Source organism: Haliotis rufescens, unplaced genomic scaffold, assembly GCF_023055435.1.
Source record: "Haliotis rufescens isolate VD_foot unplaced genomic scaffold, xgHalRufe1.0.p SCAF_10, whole genome shotgun sequence".
NCBI lineage: Eukaryota > Metazoa > Mollusca > Gastropoda > Lepetellida > Haliotidae > Haliotis > Haliotis rufescens.
Genome location: NW_025963780.1, coordinates 3,355,717 through 3,378,273, shown reverse-complemented (window position 1 = coordinate 3,378,273; position 22,557 = coordinate 3,355,717). Strand labels below are relative to the sequence as shown.

The window sequence follows — 22,557 nt, the reverse complement described above, 5'->3', positions numbered from 1 at the left end:
TGTTGCTGATGCCCTGTCTGGCGCTCGGCATAATAAGGCTCAAACGAGGACTGGTCGGCTCGGAGTCAGTATACTGAGTCTGAGTGGGGTATTCATGTTAAACTGTGGCATGGTATCTCAGTGAGCTAGCACTTAAAATCGGCATTGGTCCGGACTAGTACAAGTAGCCACACACACACGCCCTGCACGTCGCTATATAAGTGCAATAATCTTGGACGCGACGTTAAACCCAATTTTACCTCACCTCATTGTACGATAAACAACGACCACGTGTCGTTTATTTCTTATATGAAGGCGCCGCAATTCGCTGTGCAGAGTTGCCCCGCTTGGGCACGCAGGAAACCTATGATTATGGGTTCGAATCCCTGTTCGCCCTGATTATGTTTCTAGGTTTGTCAGCACCATACCCGTGCTCGTGGGTTTCACCGAAGTGGTAAACGTCTGAGACCTGCATCACTTCGGGCTTTCCTCCCACATTAAGCTGACACGCTGTGATATAACTGGAATAATGTTAAAAGCGGCGTTAAACCCATCTCACTCATTCACGCAAATGAGATGTCAACATAATGTACAGAATCTTTAAGGATGATGATGAAATGTACAAGTTTTAACAATAGTTACCAATATTTTGATAATGATGACTGCCTCAATAGAATCCGACCATGGCTATGTCGGACAAGTGCATAGGTGGGTAGTTCCCGCATATTCTCACTGTTGTGTGTTGGGTGGGTTGGAGTGTGGTGGGTGTTGGGGGCCTCAACACTTATGGGATGAAGTTCTTTATCCGACATTGAACCTTTGATCTGAACAGTTATGCCACCAAGGAGTCGTCATGACCGTGACAGTATTCCAGTTATTTCACGGCGTGTCAGCTTGATGTGGGAGGAAAGCCAGAAGTGATATACGTCTCAGACTTTTACCACTTTGGTGAAACACACGAGTACGGGTAAAGTGCTGACAAACCTTGAACCGGGATTCGAAACCACATTTATATATTTCTGGCATACCTTATGACATCTCGCAGGACATCGAATTGCGGTCATCACCAAGAATAAAAACGCAATAAAATGTATTTAATTTTATTACGAATTCATGTAAGTGAATATACAGAAGAAATAATCGTGACACATATACAAACTTATGTATATACATAAAATATAAATATTTTTGACACCATTTTCTTACAAATTGTTGAAACATTACACGTTGATATGTTTTAAAATACAATATCATTCCTTTACGTCCCATGGTTTGCTTTTTCAAACTGACCATAGTCGTCGGGCCATACCAAAACAAAACCACACCTAACGTAACACGTGACATAATACGTCAACATTCAATTCAATCTACCTTTCTGCATACATCAACAGTAAAAGAATTTTAACGTTATAATAAGACACCCACTGTAGACCAGCTAGTTCATACAACATCCAGAAATCCCGACCTCTTGGTGACCGATAGTTCATACAAATATCCAGAAATCCCGACCTCTTGGTGACCAATTGTTTATACAATATCCAGAAATCCCAACCTCTTGATGACCGATAGTTCATACAATATACAGAAATCCCGACCTCTTGGTGACCGATAGTTCAAACAATATCCAGAAATCCCGACCTCTTGATGACCGATAGTTCATTCAATATCCAGTAAAACGGGCTCTTGATGACCGATAGTTCAAACAATATCCAGAAATCCAGACCTCTAGTTTATACAAAGGATATTAAGTAACAATGATTCGCTAATCATTTAATCCAGTCGATTTTGATGTAAACGGTACTGTCCAGTATAACGAGGTGTCGTACTTCACATATGAATAATAATTCCCAGCTCAACATACCCAAAGAGCCAGGATGATGAAAATTTATCTTTACTCCATTTACCAATGAAATTCAAGTATTTTTATTGTAAGGTAAAGATAAAAGTTTGAATTGGCCCAAACCTTACAGTTTCAACACAAAACATATTCAGACTGAAGACTGCCAAAAACTAATTTAATCAATGAAACAGTTAAGAGCTACATGTACGTATCTCTGTGACGTCCAACTATTGAAAAATAGAAAAAAAAACACTGTGATGAGATATTCCGCTGTTTTCATGTTATATACAGTGGGTGATTTCAACGGGGCCTTGAACAATATCTAATCATATCGCGATTGTCAGCCTGATGTGGGTGTAGTTAGAAGTTGTGCAGTTCTTTGAGCATAGGCGTGGTGTTGAGAAATCTAGAAAATATAATCAGTGAAAATCTGGGATTTGAACCCATGATCATAGGTTTCTGGCACGCCTGAAGAAGGCAAGTTTTCATAGCGAATTTCTGCGTCTTAGATGACTGGGCCGCTGTGTCCCTTTGCAAATAGAAAAAGATGGCATTCCAGACGGTAGACTAACGCCAAGTCTCAGAAAATATATAACTTTGATGGAAACAAGCAACTAAATTCAAATTGAAAAGGAGCCCCAGTGAGATGTGAGAACATGTGGAAAACGTAATCTTGCTTCATTTAGGCGTAGAGCATTACAGTAAAAACTGGGCAAAGGGAATACAATATGGTTCCCGGACTGTGAGACAGTCTAGCCAGTCGGTTGCCATGTAGACAGGATGACAAGGAATGCTGATAAAACCTTTGGAATTATAATATTTGTTGTTGGTTTGTGTTTTATCAAAGAATGAGCAGATAAGTCATTGTCGATGAGCAGGTTTGTTACTGTACCGTACGTGTAAACAATGCATGTAAACAACAACATACATCAAAATATACAAAGTATCATCTAAATATTGATTCTAAGGGACCGACCAATTGATATTGTAGAGGGTCGGGGGTATGGTTGGTATGGAATGCGAAATTGTTTCAGCTAGAGCCGCAAAACCACCAGGAACTGTTTCAGTCAAAACGAAGAGCCAATTCTCTAAACCATCTTCAACAATGTATTTTGTTGTGGTACACAATTTCTTCTTTTTATTCAGTTGTCTAAAGCATAATTTTTGTTCCATTGATTTGTGTTCCGTAAAATCTCATAAACCCTCTCACCCCAATCTCACTCCCAAGAATATCAAATAGTCGGCCCCTATTGTATTTACAAAGCATAAAACAAGACATGGAATGTTGGAAAAGCAGTCATATGCCTCAAAACAAGTGCAATGATGTCTTACAGTGTGAAACTACTGATTTTGAAACACTATTGAGAAACAACGTCAAGTTAATCAACACAACATAATCATTATATGAAGATTATTGTATTTTTCTTCTGCAAATGTTTGCAAGGTCATATGTGCAAATGATTGAATATTCCTGAGAATAGAAATTTCAAAGTGACGTTTATGACACGAACATGAAAAAATACGACAATGTGTGTGAAACGAAACTAAATGCAACAGATCATCTTGTGTAAAACATAACTGAATGCATCACATCGTCTTGTGTGAAACATTACTGAATGCATCACATCATCTTGTGTTAAACATAACAGAACGAATCACATCATCTTGTGTGAAACATAACTAATGCATCACATCGTCTTGTGTGAAACATAACTGAATGCATCACATCATCTTGTGTGAAACATAACAGAACGAATCACATCATCTTGTGTGAAACATAACTAATGCATCACATCGTCTTGTGTGAAACAATTGAATTCAACACAAAAATGTGCAAGACATCACTGAATGCAAAACAGTATTGTGACTGCAATACATTGCATCATGTGAAACATAACTGAATGCATCACAATTCATTGTGTGAAACATACGTAAATGCAACACAAGTTTATGTGTGAAACATGTGAACATGGTAAAGGTAATGCCGCTTGACACTGTTTGTAAAATGAATGCCACACAACACTGCCAAACACTGGCAAAAAGCGTGTTGAGAACATTAGTTCGGGGAAGCAATGTAACTGTGTGAACCTGGAAGTTTTTGCAGTGAAGAGAAGTTTGTCGGGGAGTGGAATTTGACCCAGTTTATCCGAAGTTTGTGTTTCAAGAAAAGAGGTTCAGAATGAAAAGTGACACACGACGAATTTGAAACTTGCTGGTAAATCGAACACACGTGTAAAGTTTCCAGAGATAATAGTCGTGCTGAATGTCTAAAGTATCAAATATCAACTTTATACGTATCTGGTATCAATTTATCAAGTATCAATTTCATCAAGTATCAAGATAATGTTCAAGGAAATTCTAGGTACGACACTTGGAGCCTTCGTAATTACACATACAGTAAACTACGGTTATAACGAACTCAAATGGACCACAAATCTTAATTCGTTATAACCACATATACAACATATATACAGCAAATGGCCGGGACCAAAAATAAAGTTCGTAATAACCGTCAGTTCGTTATAAGCGTGTTCGTTATAAACGTATTTTACTGTATATCAATAAACTGGTTTAAACTACGTGGTCTATGGAGCACGTGGTACTGTGTACTGCAATTCAGGCGAAGGTAAACAACGTTGGTCGCAGAGAGTACGCGGATGGGTGACTGTGGTCGGTAGCTTGACTGCTAAGAGTTTCTAGGGCTTCGGTCCCATCCCACACTGAAATACATTTTACATTTTATATCTCAAAAGGCAAGAAACTTCGTCTGAAATACGCCTTTGTTAACCCAGCAGTGAAGGGGTACCCGGTAGCAAAAGATGACAATGTGTCTGTAAATCATCTAGCGCCTCATACGGCAGCTTATTGTGTGTACTTCCCAGGGGGGTGATAATAAAATTTGAGTGCACATTGATTCATAGACCAGGGGAAAAAATGTAACTTAGGTTTAACGCCGCTTTTGACGGTATTTCAGTTTGATCACGATTGTCAGATTAATGTGGGAGGAAGGCACAAAGTTAAGCAGGTCCAAGACGTTAAGCACTTTGGGGAAACCCACGAGTATGGGGAAGGAGCTTAGAAAACTGGAATAATAACCAGGGTGAATCTGGGATTCGAACACTCGATTATAGGTTTATGGCACGTCAAAGCACGCAACTCAACTTAACGTATAGCGGCGGAAATTTTGAAAAATAATCAGTTCCTACAAACACTGTTTTTTTGTTGTTTAACGCCGCACTCAGCAATATTCTAGTTATATGACCGCGGTCTGTAAATAATCGAGTCTGGATCAAACAATCCAGTGATTAACATTATGAGCCTCGACCCACGCTATGGGGATATGATGACATGTATCAACCAAGTCAGCGAGCCTGACCACCCGATCCCTCTTAGACGCCTCTTACGGCAAGCATAGTCGCATTTTACGGCCAGCATGGGTTGCTGAAGACCTATTCTACCCCGGATCTTCACGGGTTCTACAAATTATGGAAAATATACAAAAGAGCACTGGAATGCATCAAAAGGCCAAGGTACATATTTTGGAAGAAACGATAACTTTTAGGAGATCAAGATGGATATCTCGACGAGTCAGACCTTAGCGCTGTGAGGACACAACGGCAAAGCATTGTCGTCTACGGACCGCAGTGACATGATATAACAACCTTCTTGGGTGAGACCGATTCATCTAACAGGCGAAACCATCTGTGGTAGGAGGGTGCCAATGCCCCTTATCTTGGCATCCGGCATACCACTTAATTTGTCTTGGCATCACTTGACTCATATAACTGAGCACAGCTGGTACAAATTAATTAGACCGGGACTTTCACATACAATAAATGGTCATGCGTGCTCAAAGTTTAAAGGCTAAATATATTACTCATTTGTCACTCTTACATGACATCCAGCGTCCTCGCACTGTGGCATCCTGAATACGACAGGGCTCGGCATCCGGCGTATCATTGGCATTGACAATGCAATTCGGTGTCCTTATGACATTAAAAATGGTATATTATTCAGCTAGGGTCTTCCCAAAAATGGGATACATTGACAAGTGTAGGTGTTCCCCTGGATGAGGCTTGCCACAAAACTGTCTAGTGTAATCACACTGATACAAATTTGCTCCGAAAGATTTTAAAGTCAGAGTGTTATGCTATGGGGTTAATTTGAAACCATAGTATTTACTTGAACGTAAATCTGTTGGCAAATGACAATTACGTTTGTCTTGCAAGGAATGACTACCACCCAGTAATTAAATGTATTGGCAAATTTTAGTGTTCTCCGGGATGAAAGGAAGCGTTGGCCTGCTTTTAACAACCTGATACCAATTTGATGATATTTGTTTTTAAAAAGCAGTAAGGAGTTAGGAAATATTATGATTTACTTGAATATAAATCTGAAGTCAAGTGACAATTACGTTTGTCGTGCAAGGAATGTCTACCACCCAGTAATTAAATGTATTGGCAAATTTTAGTGTTCTCCTGGATGAAGGAAGTGTTGGCCTGCTTTTACCAACCTGATACCAATTTGATTATATATATATCAGTAAGGAGTAAGGAAATATTATGATTTACTTGAACGTAAATCTGAAGGCAAGTGACAATTACGTTCCCCAAGCCAGGATTCGATATCAATTCTTTTACTATATTCTTCCGCATTGTGAAGCTTTTTACATAAGTCACACCATGGCCGAGGAAAAGCAACATAATATTTCTGCTTTTCTCTCAATATTTTTAAATACTCTGTGTCATCCTTCATTAAATAACTCAGGTATGCGCCAAGCTTTTTACCAGATCGAAAATCGGCTGTATTGATGAGAAACCCATCACCAAACAAACTCGAGTAATTTGCTCCACCTCTTACCACAGGGACAACATCGTATTTGAACGTTTTGAAGAATTTTTCTGTAACATAATCAACGCACAGGGAATTCTCGAAGGCAAGAAAGAAGCGATACTGCTCCAGCTTTTGATAGCAGTTGCTGCCACACTTGTACGGACCACACCGACCGTAAATATCAACTTGAATGTATTTTTTTAATTCGCGAACATATCTCTCCCGTTTGCTGTGGGACACACATCGACTCACAAACCAAGCAACAGCTTTGGTCTTTTTTTTCAAAATCTTTTCAAAATAATCCATGCTGAGTTTTGTCCTGTTGCGGCGCAGTTCTCCATAAGATCTCCATACATCCGAGTCCCGTCTGTAGGTAATTGTCCAATTGAAAGCATGTTGCCACTTGGTGGAAATATCCATGTACACTGGCGGCTCCAGACTGAAAAACACAAACATTTGCTCCGGTCGTCGAGGTGGTGGTGAGCTGTCGCTGATGTTAATGCCGTTCACGAGGACGGCATCAGCGGTGGGAACGTCATGATGGTCGTAAGACATTGTGCACTGGCTGACTTCACATCCAGAGAATATGGATTCTGACGAAAAGCGAGTAAACCAGTTCGGTGTATTGAACCACACAATTGATTTAGTATATTTTCTTTTATTCTTGGTCTCGTGAGATTCTTTTCGCTTTGAAGAGCTCGCGTTAAACATGCTTTCGTTGATATGAGGGAAAATCAACCGTCTTTTTTCTGTACTATCTTTCAAGACATCTGCATCCCCGAAGATCGAATGACGTCGACGGAAGTGCTTCTCAAATCTGGAATATCAAAAAATATGTTGAATCATATGTAAATTAGAACTATTTACGTAAATTTAATTTGATAGATTTAAGCAAGTCGGTTACAGCCAAGTATCACTCCTTTTTCCAAAGTTAGTGAATTTTTAACGCCGCTCCTGGAGATAATCTTACAATATCACGGTAGGGGAGGACTAGACTTGCACAAGTCTCTAAGGCAATAGTTATTAGTTTAAAAAATAATTGCTAGATTATGTAAATAATATTTGTTTGTTTGTTAGTTGTGTTATGCCTCACTCCAGCTACATGTAAATAATCGAGGCTGTACCAGACAATCCAGTGATTGACATCAGCGATCAACGCAGTTGGGATGCAATGACAAGCATCAATCAAGTTAGCGAGCCTCTTGCGACAAGAATATTCGCCTTTCACGGCAAGCATGGGTTGCTGAAGAATTATTCTACCCCGGATGTTCACGGGTCATGTAAATAAAAAGAACAAGTTGTCCCTATAAGAGTCCTTGTACTGTCGACATATCTGGACTTGTCCATTAGGAGGATAGAATTAGTACACATCCATGGATTTATCTTTCAGTACAGCCTTGGAGCAAGGCTAGGGGAGCGAACACGTTAACCACTAAGCTAATCAACCCATATTAACCACTAAGCTAATCAACCCCATATTGTTCAGTATGACGATATTTTACGTTCGTAGCAGAATCCTCAATACACTGGGTACATGTAGGTAATCCATATGTCTCGAAGTACGGATAACACGACATGTTCGGTGTAAGAGAGGAAACGCGCCTCCGAGATCCAATTTACATTTGACGTTACAACAAGACAGTGGTAAAGCCTGTTTATTTATCATCCAAAACTGGCTCCCACAGGAGATATGGCTTGGATAAGATCAAGCGATATCTACACTGTAGATATCGCTGCAATGAAATTACATAACAATGCTTTGAAGACCATTGTGACGTCACTGGTTACCATGACGTCACAATCAAATGACATCACTAATGGCTCTGCTACTGAAGCTGTTAGCAGTACTTTTTACACTGAATACACTGCTAATTACTGTCTACAAATTGAAAAAGTTGGAAGAATGATGTTGGATGATAAATAAAATCTCACCCTCGTGTCTTTTGATATCAAATATATCAACACGCGTTGATAAAAGTGACAAAAATCCACGGCAAGCCTCGGAATTTTTCAACTTTTATCAACTCGTGTTGATATATTTGATATCAAAAGACACTCGGGTGAGATTCTCTATGTATACGACTGTTGGCGATAGCAGTCGCTGCACGAAAAATTGTTGAAAATGTAAGCACCAAAACCGAGAAGTGAGAAGTAAAAGAAATACAAGAAAAATAAGGACACCATACTAAATACCAGGTCTTGCAAAAATAAAAACTCCCAAGAGGTTATTAGGGGATAGGAAGTATAGGTGAGTAGAAATATAAAATAATTCTTCAAAATCAAATCCTGGAAAAACATAATTCGGCTTCAGGGTTTACAAAGATGTTAAGGTATTACTGATAATGCTTTATTATTATCCAACGCGTGAAGAATAATTACCTGGAAATCTCCCTCATGGACAGCACGAATGTACAAATGGCGAACGTCACCGTCAGCACGACATGCACTGAACGCACCGTCCTCGTCGGAAGAAACATCTTCTGCAAAACAAAACAGTTTGAAGGCACATACGTCGCCACATATTTACAAAGGCTATGATGACACACGGTTGTGTCGACGTGACTGAAATGGACCTTTTGTTACTCATACACAAACATTGGTGACTTAGTGAAGGGTGAAGCTTTGTTGGTTTGTTGTTTAACGCCGCACTCAGCAATATTCCAGCTATATGACGGCGGTCTGTAAATAATCGAGTCTGGACCAGACAATCCAGTGATTGATATCATGAGCATCGATCCACGCAATTGGGATACGATGACATGCTTCAACCAAGTCAGCGAGCCTGACCACCCGATCTCGTTAGTCGCCTCTTGCAGTGAGGTGAGGTGAAATGGGGTTTAACGTCGCGTCCAAGATTATTGCACTTATAGAGCGATGTGCATGCACGTGTGTGTGTGTGTGTGTGTGTGTGTGTGTGTGTGTGTGTGTTTGTGTGTGGCTGCTTGTTCTAGTCCGGACTGGTGCAGATTTATAATGCTAGCTCACTGAGATAACATGCCGCAGTTTAACATGAATACCCCTTAATAATCTTGGACGCGATGTTAAACCCTATTTCACCCCCCTTTTAATCTACCCCATCGTTTCTACCTTTCGACAAAAACTACAAACATCTAGAACATTAGTAAAACATATCTATGCATTTACGTTTAATCTCACCTTAATACAACGACACATTAGGAAATGGAACTCAACCGAACGTCACCCTCGTGTACACCTCGGCAAAGACTGTGAATGTATCTAACCGTTAGACGAGTGACAATGGGCACCAATGCGTAAGACTCTTAAACTCCTCGTACGAAGTCAGGGCACGTTTTATAGTCGAATAGTAGTGTCACGTAACAGGCACGCGCTGGACTGTCGTGGATCATTTTTGAATAAGGAAGTGGTGATCGCATCAAAGCACTTTCAACATAATGACATATCCCGTTATCGAGTGGTGTCCCGTTAGCGACTGAAACATCCCGTTATAGTCTTTCCCGTTATTGGACACATACACTACTGCCTAGAAGTTCATCCCCCTTACACGCATGGGCAACGCGTTACGCAACCAGTGTGCATCGGGTTGGTCACTCGTGTGGAACCCGTCCGCCACGCGTGTGATACTCGTGTGCACCCCGTTCGTCACTCGTGTGCAACGCGTGACACACTCATTAGAGGGGGAACAAACTTTTGACCAAAGGAGGACCCGTGTTAAGCTGAACCTGTATATAGACGTGTCTCGTCATTGCACACGTATAGAGAAGTGTCCTGCCATTGGACACATTTTGAGACGTGTCCTGTCATTGCACACGTATAGAGTGAGTGAGTGAGTGAGTGAGTGAGTATGGTTTTAGCAATATTCCAGCAATACACGGCGGGGGACACCAGAATTGGCTTCACACATTGTACCCATGTCGGGAATCGAACCCGGGTCTTCAGCGTGACGAGCGAACGCTTCACCACTAGGCTACTCGACCGCCCCCACACGTATAGAGACGTGTCCTGTCACTGGACACTTTCAGAGACGTGTCCTGTCACTGGATACTTATAGCCACGTGTCCTGTCACTGGACACTTTCAGAGACGTATCCTGTCATTGGACACGTATAGAGACGGGATCGAACCACTGAACCAGCGGGCGCTCAGTCCACTTGACCACGGAGGCGTTTACAGTGGCACCTAGGCTACAGCGAGTCAAACGACACTTTCAACAGTGTTTCAGTTATATCAGGGCCTATCAGCCCTATGAGGAAGGAAAGCCCAAAGATAACGTCGGTTGTCGTTGTTGATGTAAAGTGTTGAGACTGGACTTGGTGCTGACAATAACATGCATATCAGTAGAGGAAACTCTGGGATTCGACCTACTATTTGAAATATATTGATCCACGCAAATGTTTCTGTGTTTAGTTCGCCCTTCCCAACTAAGGATTAGTGTTTCCTTGTTGTTGTTAACGCCGCACGAAGCAGTGTTCTAGATATGTGACGTCGATCTGTGAATAATCGAGCCTCGACCAGACACTGCAGGGTTATATCAGCTAACAGTACCACAAGAATATACTGAGTGGCCTTAAATGAACCATTAGAACCTCTTAGTAAACGCTGGTGCAGCAGCCCAGCCTCTGAGGACATGTTGGTGCGGTAGATATGACTCCAGGTACATGTTGGTGTAGTGGACACGTCTCTTACTACATGTTGGTCTAGTAGACAAGCCTCTTTGTACATGTTGGTGTAGCAGACGTGCCTCTTAGTTCATGTTGGTGTAGCAGACGTGCCTCTTAGTACATGTTGGTGTAGCAGACGTGCCTCTTAGTACATGTTGGTGTAGCAGACCAGTCTCTTAGTACATGTTGGTGTAGTGGACATGTCTCTTAATACATGTTGCTGTAGCAGACGTGCCTCTTAGTACATGTTGGTCTAGTAGACCAGTCTCTTGGTACATGTCGGTGTAGCAGACGTGCCTCTTAGTACATGTTGGTGTAGCAGACCAGTCTCTTAGTACATGTCGGTGTAGCAGACGTGCCTCTTAGTACATGTTGGTGTAGCAGACCAGTCTCTTAGTACATGTTGGTGTAGTGGACATTTCTCTTGGTACATGTCGGTGTAGCAGGCGTGCCTCTTATTACATGTTGGTGTAGCAGACCAGTCTCTTAGTACATGTCGGTGTAGCAGACGTGCCTCTTAGTACATGTTGGTGTAGCAGACCAGTCTCTTAGTACATGTTGGTGTAGTGGACATTTCTCTTAGTACATGTCGGTGTAGCAGACGTGCCTCTTAATACATGTTGGTGTAGCAGACGTGCCTCTTAGTACATGTTGGTGTAGCAGACCAGTCTCTTAGTACATGTTGGAGTAGTAGACAAGTCTCTTAGTACATGTTGGTGTAGTGGACATGTTTCTTAGTACATGTTGGTGTTGCAGACCAGTCTCTTATTACATGTTGGTGTAGTGGACATGTATCTTACCACATGTTGCTGTAGCAGACGTGCCTCTTAATACATGTTGGTGTACTAGACCAGTCTCTTAGTACATGTTGGTGTAGTGGACATGTCTCTTAGTACATGTTGGTGTAGCAGACCAGTCTCTTAGTACATGTTGGTGTAGTGGACATGTATCTTACCACATGTTGGTCTAGTAGACAAGCCTCTTAGTACATGTTGCTGTAGCAGACGTGCCTCTTAATACATGTTGGTGTAGTAGACCAGTCTCTTAGTACATGTTTGTGTAGTGGACATGTCTCTTAGTACATGTAGATGTAGTAGAAATGCCTCTTAATACATTTAGGTGTAGTAGACATGTCTCTTAGTACATGTTGGTGTAGTGGACATGTCTCTTACTACATGTTGGTCTAGTAGACAAGCCTCTTAGTACATGTTGGTGTAGTAGACATGTCTCTTTGAACATGTTAGTGTAGCAGACGTGCCTCTTAGTACATGTCGATGTAGCAGACGTGCCTCTTAATACATGTTGGTGTAGTAGACCAGTCTCTTAGTACATGTTGGTGTAGTGGACATGTATCTTAGTACATGTTAGGGTAGTCGACATGTCTCTTAGTACATGTAGATGTAGTAGACAAGCCCCTTACTACATGTGAGTCTAGTAGACAAGCCTCTTACCACATGTTGCTGTAGCAGACGTGCCTCTTAGTACATGTTGGTGAAGTAGACCCGTCTCTTAGTACATGTTGGTGTAGTGGACATGTCTCTTAGTACATGTTGGTGTAGTAGACATGTATCTTAGTACATGTTAGAGTAGTCGACATGTTTCTTAGTACATTTTGGTGAAGTAGACCAGTCTCTTAGTATATTTAGGTGTAGTGGACATGTCTCTTAGTACATGTAGGTGGAGCAGACAATCCTCTTAGTACATGTTGGTGTAGCAGACCAGTCTCTTAGTACATGTTGGTGTAGTGGACATGTCTCTTACTACATGTTGGTCTAGTAGACAAGCCTCTTAGTACATGTTGGTGTAGCAGACGTGCCTCTTAGTTCATGTTGGTGTAGCAGACGTGCCTCTTAGTACATGTTGGTGTAGCAGACGTGCCTCTTAGTACATGTTGGTGTAGCAGACCAGTCTCTTAGTACATGTTGGTGTAGTGGACATGTCTCTTAATACATGTTGCTGTAGCAGACGTGCCTCTTAGTACATGTTGGTGTAGCAGACCAGTCTCTTAGTACATGTTGGTGTAGTGGACATGTCTCTTAGTACATGTAGGTGGAGCAGACAATCCTCTTAGTACATGTTGGTGTAGAAGACGTGTCTCTTAGAACATGTAGATGTAGTAGAAATGCCTCTTAGTACATTTAGGTGTAGTAGACATGTCTCTTAGTACATGTTGGTGTAGTGGACATGTCTCTTACTACATGTTGGTCTAGTAGACAAGCCTCTTAGTACATGTTGGTGTAGTTGACATGTCTCTTTGTACATGATGGTGTATTAGACATGTCTCTTAGTACATGTTGGTCTAGTAGACATGTCTCTTTGTACATGTTGGTGTAGCAGACGTGCCTCTTAGTTCATGTTGGTGTAGCAGACGTGCCTCTTAGTACATGTCGGTCTAGTAGACAAGCCTCTTTGTACATGTTGCTGTAGCAGACGTGCCTCTTAGTACATGTTGGTCTAGTAGACAAGCCTCTTTGTACATGTTCCTGTAGCATACGTGCCTCTTAATACATGTTGGTGTAGTAGACCAGCCTCTTAGTACATGTTGGTGTAGTGGACATGTCTCTTAGTACATATTGGTGTAGTAAAAATGTATCTTAGTACATGTTAGGGTAGTCGACATGTCTCTTAGTACATGTTGGTGTAGTGGACATGTCTCTTAGTACATGTTGGTGTAGTAGAAATGTCTCTTAGCACATTTAGGTGTAGTGGACATGTCTCTTAGTACATGTAGGTGGAGCAGACAATCCTCTTAGTACATGTTGGTGTAGTAGACGTGTCTCTTAGAACATGTTGGTGTAGTAGAAATGTCTCTTAGCACATTTAGGTGTAGTGGACATGTATCTCAATACATGTAGGTGGAGCAGACAATCCTCTTAGTACATGTTGGTGTAGTAGACGTGTCTCTTAGAACATGTTGGTGTAGTAGAAATGTCTCTTAGCACATTTAGGTGTAGTGGACATGTCTCTTAGTACATGGAGGTGGAGCAGACAATCCTCTTAGTATATGTTGGTGTAGTAGACGTGTCTCTTAGAACATGTTGGTGTAGTAGAAATGTCTCTTAGCACATTTAGGTGTAGTGGACATGTCTCTTAGTACATGGAGGTGGAGCAGACAATCCTCTTAGTACATGTTGGTGTAGTAGACGTGTCTCTTAGAACATGTTGGTGTAGTAGAAATGTCTCTTAGCACATTTAGGTGTAGTGGAAATGTCTCTTAGTACATGTTGGGGTTGTAGACATGTCTCTTAGTACACTTTGGTGGCGTAGACAAGCCTCTTAGTACATGTTGGTGTAGTAGACATGTCTCTTTGTACATGTTGGTGTAGTAGACATGTCTCTTTGTACATGTTGGTGTAGTAGACAAGCCTCTTAGTACATGTTGGTGTTGTAGACGTGCCTCTTAGTACATGTTGGTGTTGTAGACGTGCCTCTTAGTACATGTTGGTGTAGTAGACATGTCTCTTAGTACATGTCGGTGTTGTAGACGTGCCTCTTAGTACATGTTGGTGTAGTAGACATGCCTCTTAGTACATGTTGGTGTTGTAGACGTGCCTCTTAGTACATGTTGGTGTAGTAGACATGTCTCTTAGTACATGTTGGTGTTGTAGACGTGCCTCTTAGTACATGTTGGTGTTTTAGACATGTCTCTTAGTACATGTTGGTGTTGTAGACGTGCCACTTAGTACATGTCGGTGTAGCATACACGCTTCTTGATACATGTTGGTGTAGTAGACATGTCTCTTAGTACATGTTGGTGTAGTAGACATGTCTCTTAGTACACATGTTGGTGTAGTAGACATGTCTCTTTGTACATGTTGGTGTTGTTGACGTGCCACTTCGTACATGTTGGTGTAGCATACACGCCTCTTAATACATGTTGGCGTGGTAGACAAGCCTCTTAGTGCCTGTAGGTGTGGTAGACTAGCCTCTTAGTACATGTTGGTGGCGTAGACATGTCTCTTAGTACATATTGGTGTAGTAGACGTGCCTCTTAGTGCACGTTGGTAGAGTAGACGAGTCTGTATGCTGGCACAGAAAGGGATGTCATTCTTCAGTCTTGTGATATTGACATTTCCTAAATTCTTTCACCAAAAAAGCTCAAGAAAAAGGTTATGCACTGATTAGCTCACTGACCTCATTTACGATTTCTCGCCATTTAACACACTTACGTCGAACGTTCCTTTAACCACCGTACACATGTTCTTCATTTGAGCTTTTAGATATGGAACCTACGATAACGATAATAAATTCTTATGAGACTTGTTTTTCATTTTTCGCCTTTGTTTATCAGATACTTTTGTGTTAAGTAGGGTTGCCTAGGCTTTGTAAGCCGATCATGGATCTTATGACAGTAAATAATTTTCATTGTACGTCCCAGCATAAAGATAAGGCAGTACAATCACAGCTATATCACAGGTGCCATAACAAAATCGAATAGTACTTTTGACATGGTATTTATTTCACTTGCAAAACACTATTTTTTATTAGCTATGAGTAGTCGCGGTGAAAATATCCTTCATAACGTGTGTCCGTATCTCATTCATGAGTTTTTGATTCGAAAACTGAATAATTATTTTTCTCACATATGCACATTTTATGACAAAAACGTGTTTCCTTCATTTTTAATTTTCTGCTAATGTGGTATCTCAGATTTCTTCCAAGATAAGCTAAATTATATCTGTCCCTTTCAAGTTAGCAGCGGTGTGGTGCTGATAATATCTCGGAGACTCGAAGGGTAATATTTTACTGAGGCATTTTGAAAATTTAAACTTTATGAAGTGTTTTTTTCATTTTCTCTCATTAGGTAATAAATTAGTTCAAACGTCTTTCCTAACCTGGATACTCCGTACATAAGATTTTTATCATTTTGGAAAAAAATACTTTTTTATGGTTTATTTATTTTGAAATGAATGCAATGGTTTATTTATTTTGAAATGAATGCAAAACTTCCTATGAACCGTGAGTAAGTGTCTTGGGTTAAACGCCACTTTTACAGTTTTCAGTCATATCACTGCCTGCCTAATATGACGCCGGTCGTGGACGCTCACATTGCTGACAACCAAAGTCTAATAATCGGTGGGAATCTGGGATTCGAACCCACGACCAGCGAATCTTAGCAGGAAAGGAACATAGCCTATGTGCTAGCCGCGCTCAAATAACACACACATCAGCTTAAAGTTTGTTTGTTTGTTTGACGCCGAACTCAGCAATATCTCAGCTATATTACGGCAGTCTGTAAATAATCGAATCGGGGACAGACAATCCATCGACTAAAATCATGAGCATCGATCTACGCAATTGGGATACGATGGACTGCATCAACCAAGTCAGCGAGCCTGTCCCCCCGATCCCGAATATTGCTGAGAGCGGCGTTAAACAACAAACAAACAACATAATCGAATCTGGGCTACACAATCCAGTGATTGACATCATAAGCATTGATCTAAACCAATAGGGTACAATGACATGTATCATCCCACCTGACCACCTGATCCTATTAGTCGCCTGTTACGACAAGCATGGGCGGGTGAAGACCAGTTCCAACCCGGATCTTCACGGGGCCGGATCATGGTAGCATAGCAACTCTGCGTCACTTTGTACCCTTACCTTTACCTGCGAAATAAGTCCAATGTGACAAGGGATGGGGAAAATATAGTTTGGATACTAGGACGGATAAAACAGTATGTGCGATAAATATCCTATTACCAATATATGCTTGAATTCTTCCATGCAGGTGGAATACAGGAGGCATCAATTATCAAACAGAAGCAGAATACCAGCTCGGTACCAGCTTGTTAAAATGTCGACGCAAAATATAAATTCATATGAAAGTCAGTATATGATTTTTAGAATACTCACGTATAGTATATCCACGTTAACAACAAACGTTCTCAAGGAATAATTCTCGATACACTTGCGTATTCACTTTATATGAAATGAATTCATTGCCCCGTGCAACAGTCAAAGCAATAAAAATGCCATAGTTAATCCACGATCCTAAAATAACATACAAATACCTGTATACCTGCCTAACTTCGTTAACAATGCACTAACTAACGCCAGGATGAGGTTAGTTGACCTTGGAGCATTGCGTTCTACATGGTAGAGGCTTTCACTGGATGTATATGTATGTGGAGGAAATGAAACATTTCATACAGTGTATCGTTCAGTATGTTTTTTGATGAATTCGTCAAAGGTGAAACCTTCTCGTAAACATGGTCGGGTGGTATGTTTATATTTTTCAAAATTGAAATTAAATTTAATTACACGTATATTTAAAATCATTGTAAGCTGTTAAAAAAACGATAATTGTGTTTTGTTTGTTTCTTTGTTGTATAACGCCGCACTCAGCAATATTCCAGCTTTATGACGGCTGTCTGTAAATATTCGAGTCTGGACCTGACAATCCAGTGATTGGCATCATTTGTTTATTGCTTATATACTTTCATGTATAATGCTAAGTAATTCCTATCAAACAGGTTCATGTTCCCTCCCCTGATACCTACCTATGGATAACAACATGATCTCGATAACCCAACACTCGGTACACCACTGTAGAGAATACTATGCATAAGACAAATAATTGATATCGAAACGAAATAACATATAATTACCTATATAGGACATAGTTCTACTGAGCAAACGAAGTTAGGGATCAAGAATATCTGGGGGGATATGTTTTTGTAGTGAAGACTTGGTAACAATTTCTTAAAAAATATCCCCCAAAATATTCATAATCCTTATTGTTCAGTTGTTATATTATTATAGTTATTGTTATATGCTACGGCATAGTACATTCTGCCTGTTTCTCATAGGCAACTAACTTTTTATGCAAATTGTGTCAGTGGCGGTTGCTACCCGTATGCTTAACCTTTTCATGAGAACACCTGGTGGCATCACTGATTTAATGATTCTTTCATGTAATTTTCACCGCTATTTTGGTTGGTTGGTTGGTTTGTTGGTTGGTTGTTTAACGCCGCACTCAGCAATATTCCAGCTATATGACGGCGGTCTGTAAATAATCGAGTCTGTACAAGACAATCCAGTGATTAATATCATGAGCATCGATCCACGCTATTGGGATACGATGACATGCATCAACCAAGTCAGCGAGACTGACCACCCGATCCCGTGAGTCGCCTCTTACGACAAGCATAGTCGCCTTTTACAGCAAGCATATGCATGGGTTTATGAAGACCTATTCTACCCCGGATCTTCACGGGCCACCGCTATTTTGCCTTTTACGCACTGTGGAATCTGTTTCGGCGGATAATCGAGACTGGTTATTCTCTGGCGTTGACGTTTTATATATTGCATATATCAAAACTATAACCACCCTAGCCTGTCACCAACTGTAGAATTACTGATCATAGAAAGGTGTTTAATCGCTGACCAAAGATGAGTTGTACAATATGGGACATAAAAGATCACATAAAATGATCGTTGAAACATTTGTAATGTTTGCTACACTGACAGATATGAAAATTAGTCCTTGAGGAAAAAAGGACATCGTATTACACATGAATGGTTTAATAATGTCAGCTAATGGCCAGAAACAGTCAGATGCATCAATTAACTACATAAAGACGACTTTGAAGTATCTCTTATTGCTGGAAAGAATAGCATCAACAGTTCACGCACATGATTTGTATGTTTCGTTTGGGTAACTGCGTGGCTTGAAATTTCAAATAAACCAATATGTCGACATACATGCTACAAAATTAACCTTTCCCGCATACTTCCCCGCCTTCAGGGAGGGGAAGAATTAACAATATATCGTCTTATTGGGGTACACAACTCATTGCTCTACTCTCAAAAGTAACATAAAAATTGTGTATCACATTTCACATCTTTTCCTTCAGCTAACATCGCCGTTGTCATAAGGTCGGACTTGCTATCACAAAAAATATGTTCGGAAGAACGCCACAACATTCTGGAATCCCCATATCCCTGATGGCACTATATACAACAGAGAGCACCTTTGGGAACATTAATGTACTTATTATTTGGTTTGGTTCGATGTTTTACGCCGCTCTCAGCAATATTCCAGCTATATGACGGCGGTCTGTAAATAATCGAGTCTGGACCAGACAATCCAGTGATTGATATCATGAGCATCGATCCACGCAACTGGAATCGATGACATGCATCAACCAAGTCAGCGAGCCTGACCACCCGATCCCGTTAGTCACCTCTTACGACAAGTATAGTCGCCTTTTACGACAAGCATGGGTTGCTGAAGACCTATTCTACCCCGGATCTTCACGGGTCAATGTACTTATAAAAGCAAACAATAACACGAACCTTTGTTCTCTGCTCATGAATCAAATGAATCAAGGAGCAAAGAATAAATTTATCATTAACATAACGTTTGAAAATATATGCAAATATTAAACGTCAACGCCAGGGATAACCAGTCTTGATTATCCGACGAAACAGATTCTATTTGGGCGTGAAAGACAAAATAGCGGTGAAAGTTAAACGAATGGATCACTTAAAATCAGTGATGGCATCGGATGTCCGCGAAAAAGGTAAGCGTGTCTTGCTTCCTGGAGCATCCTACGGTCCACTTCTTAGAAAGCAACATCGAAATAGTGAATGTTTTTTCAAGTTAAATAATGACATAAGTATATCGTAGGAGACAAAAAAATAAGTATGTCCACATGCTAAACGACGCAAGGGATATATGATGGTAATTGTACTTGTCTAGTATCAAGTTATTCATGCATAAACCATGTGTTTTTTTGGTTTGGTTTGTTGTTTTACGCCGCACTTTACGACAAGCATAGTCGCCTTTTACGGCAAGCATGGGTTGCTGAAGACCTATTCTACCCCGGAATCTTCACGGGTCCATAAACCATGTGCAACGACACATTGAGGAAAAACAAAGTAAACAAAAGATATACCTTTAGCAAAGTCCTCAAAGATATCCACGCCCATCCTTTCATTATCAGTTCGTATTGAACGACAATCTTAACATGTTCCCAACAACCACTACGTTACGTCAGTATTCGTCATGCAGCAGCTGTGAAGATTATTATGATTGTTATACAACACCGACATGGTTGCCAGCTAGTGCGGAAAACCATAAAAGCGAACTTTGGAATATAGGGCGCATAAGGCAGTGGCTTGATGAAAGCCACATTTGATTTGAGCAGCTTAGTCGGCAAAACGTAAATGCTTAGAAGTACTTGCTCGTACTTTCCCACTGAAGGAACTGAATACGCTCCTGTCTGAGGTTATTCTTACCAGCAAACGCCGAGTAGGACACGCCATGACCTCTTGAATGATGCTTCGAGATAAATTCTAGGTCAAACTGTTTTCCCAACACTCTCTGAGGATATTAGCTGTCACTCGCCAGCTCTCACACACTGAAACAGATTTCACTGCCTATTACGCGTTCTACTGGTTATACGATAAGTATCGTGTTATCATCCGCTTAATATATTATATAGGTTATTAGAAAACGTGGTGACATGTACAAGTAAACATGACGAAAAAATGCACGTATAGCAAAAATTTTGAATTGTTGAGAAGGGATGATTGATGCTATAATTGTCATTTTGCTGACATTTGTCCATGCAAGTAATCATTTTGCAATGAAAAGGTGAACATTTGTTTACTGTTTGCTTGTGACACAGTTCCAATTTCTGTTACTGTTAAAAGCGACAAAATCATTACTATAACTTAAGAAATATGTGCTACACACAGAAAGGTTCTGAAAGGATTAAATAGTGCTCTTTTATTATAAAAATGTACAACAGCTCGAACATGACACAAACCAATTCACAAAATATTTTGAAAACTAGCATATCGTCTTGACAATAACAGCCAAGTCATGCATACCTTTCGAGAACAATTTCAAACACTGTCCTATGTAATCAATGACAATAATATGAGAGTTTAAACTCTAATTCTTAGAAATTAAAGGAAATTCTACGCGTATAAGCACCATCTATGCCTGCAGTGAATTTACAGTGTCTTTGCGTCGCATTCAACCGATCGCTGTTTTCTTTAACGCAACGCGCAGAGCTGCCTAAAATGCAACATTGCAGTCAATCTTTGGACATAAACAAACAGCCCTGAGTTAGGCAATGCCATTACAAACAACATGCTTATGTGACGTAAATAACTCAAAATATGTACCTGGCATAAGCTCCCTCATTGCGCCATATCATCCTTTGTTCCTGTGTTAAATAGTGTACCAGTCAATATTGCTCGCTCCTAAGCGGGCTTCAGTGAACGTTGTGTTCAACACGACTTTGGTGTCGAGTTTCCTATCACGTTTAAATGGTTCTTGACATTCGTTTCTAATATATGCGGCCTTAAACATCTTACGCATGCTTATGAAAAAACGTGACAAACGACGTTGGCGATTTATGTCGTCATGAAAAAGACTTTTTATTCCATATTTATTTTTTTAGAAATAAGTGGAAATAAAATGTGACATAGATCAAATGTTGGAGTTTATCTAAATTACTAGCCCCTGACAGTATTACTCCTGACCTCAGGCAAACTTGCGTGTGCTTGAGTAGCAATAGCACAATTGCATATAGCATAATTAAGAATATTAATAATAATGATGATAATGTTTGATTATTTGCTTAACGCTGTACTCTGCAATATGCCAGTTAATTGATGACATAATAATACTAAGAAGAAGAAGAACAGGAAATTCAGGATATTGACACCCTCACACTAAGAATCAGGTCAGCCAATAGATCCCACCACCCTCGTTCTTCCCCAAATCGCATATATTTACCAATTTTAATGGGAGGGAGGGGTTTGATTAACGTGGAGGCTCTTTGTGATAGAATTGTATTGTGCAATTTTACACACATTTATTTGTCTGATGATCCTCTTGTGAAGCATGTCAAGACTCATGATGAAAACAGGGCATTCCACAGTTTTCTTAAACGAGCCAAAGATGTGGGACATAATCTTAATGTCGGGCGTTAAAAAACCAAAAAACAATATGATCAGTGTGTGTTCCTTGTTGTTCATAAAAATGTGTTTAATCGGTTTAATTGTCTCTCTGGTAACGATATATAGATGTGACACCGCAAGTGTCAGTTTAATAAGATGTGGGACATAATCTCAATGTCAGTGTTGATTTTGTTGATGGTTCTGTGCTGCTGGACGGTACTGAAATGAGTGTCAACCAAGTGCCATATCAAATCGGCCCAGACTTTTAAGGTTGAGGCTATCTAAACGATGACTGCATCGGGTTATGTGCAGTGTGTTGAGAAGAGCAGCTACACCGCAC

General features: G+C 40.4%; 1 protein-coding gene across 2 annotated transcripts; it reads right to left on the bottom strand.

The window, feature by feature from the left end:
- Window positions 1–1,063: 1,063 nt before the first annotated feature.
- Window positions 1,064–21,533, bottom strand: LOC124119079 (alpha-(1,3)-fucosyltransferase C-like). 2 transcript variants are annotated; one of them, XM_046481479.2, is made up of 4 exons: window positions 21,438–21,533; window positions 20,541–20,662; window positions 9,032–9,132; window positions 1,064–7,469 (listed from the first exon to the last, which is right to left on the bottom strand). In XM_046481479.2, the coding sequence occupies exons 2-4, from the start codon at window positions 20,565–20,567 to the stop codon at window positions 6,380–6,382; spliced, it is 1,218 nt and encodes a 405-aa protein (XP_046337435.1). In that variant the 5' UTR covers window positions 20,568–20,662; window positions 21,438–21,533; the 3' UTR covers window positions 1,064–6,379. The 2 variants fall into 2 exon arrangements, with proteins under 2 accessions (XP_046337435.1, XP_046337436.1); XM_046481480.2 differs by lacking the exons at window positions 20,541–20,662; window positions 21,438–21,533 and adding an exon at window positions 9,809–10,090.
- Window positions 21,534–22,557: the final 1,024 nt, after the last annotated feature.

What these genes read in the sequence shown, in the direction of transcription:
- LOC124119079 (XM_046481479.2), bottom strand. Translation starts at nt 20,567, where the DNA reads ATGGCGTGTCCTACTCGGCGTTTGCTG. An exon ending in GTCCTACTCGGCGTTTGCTG is followed by an intron (nt 9,133 to 20,540) that starts GTAAGAATAACC and finishes TTTGTTTTGCAG; the next exon opens with AAGATGTTTCTTCCGACGAG. An exon ending in TCCATGAGGGAGATTTCCAG is followed by an intron (nt 7,470 to 9,031) that starts GTAATTATTCTT and finishes TTGATATTCCAG; the next exon opens with ATTTGAGAAGCACTTCCGTC.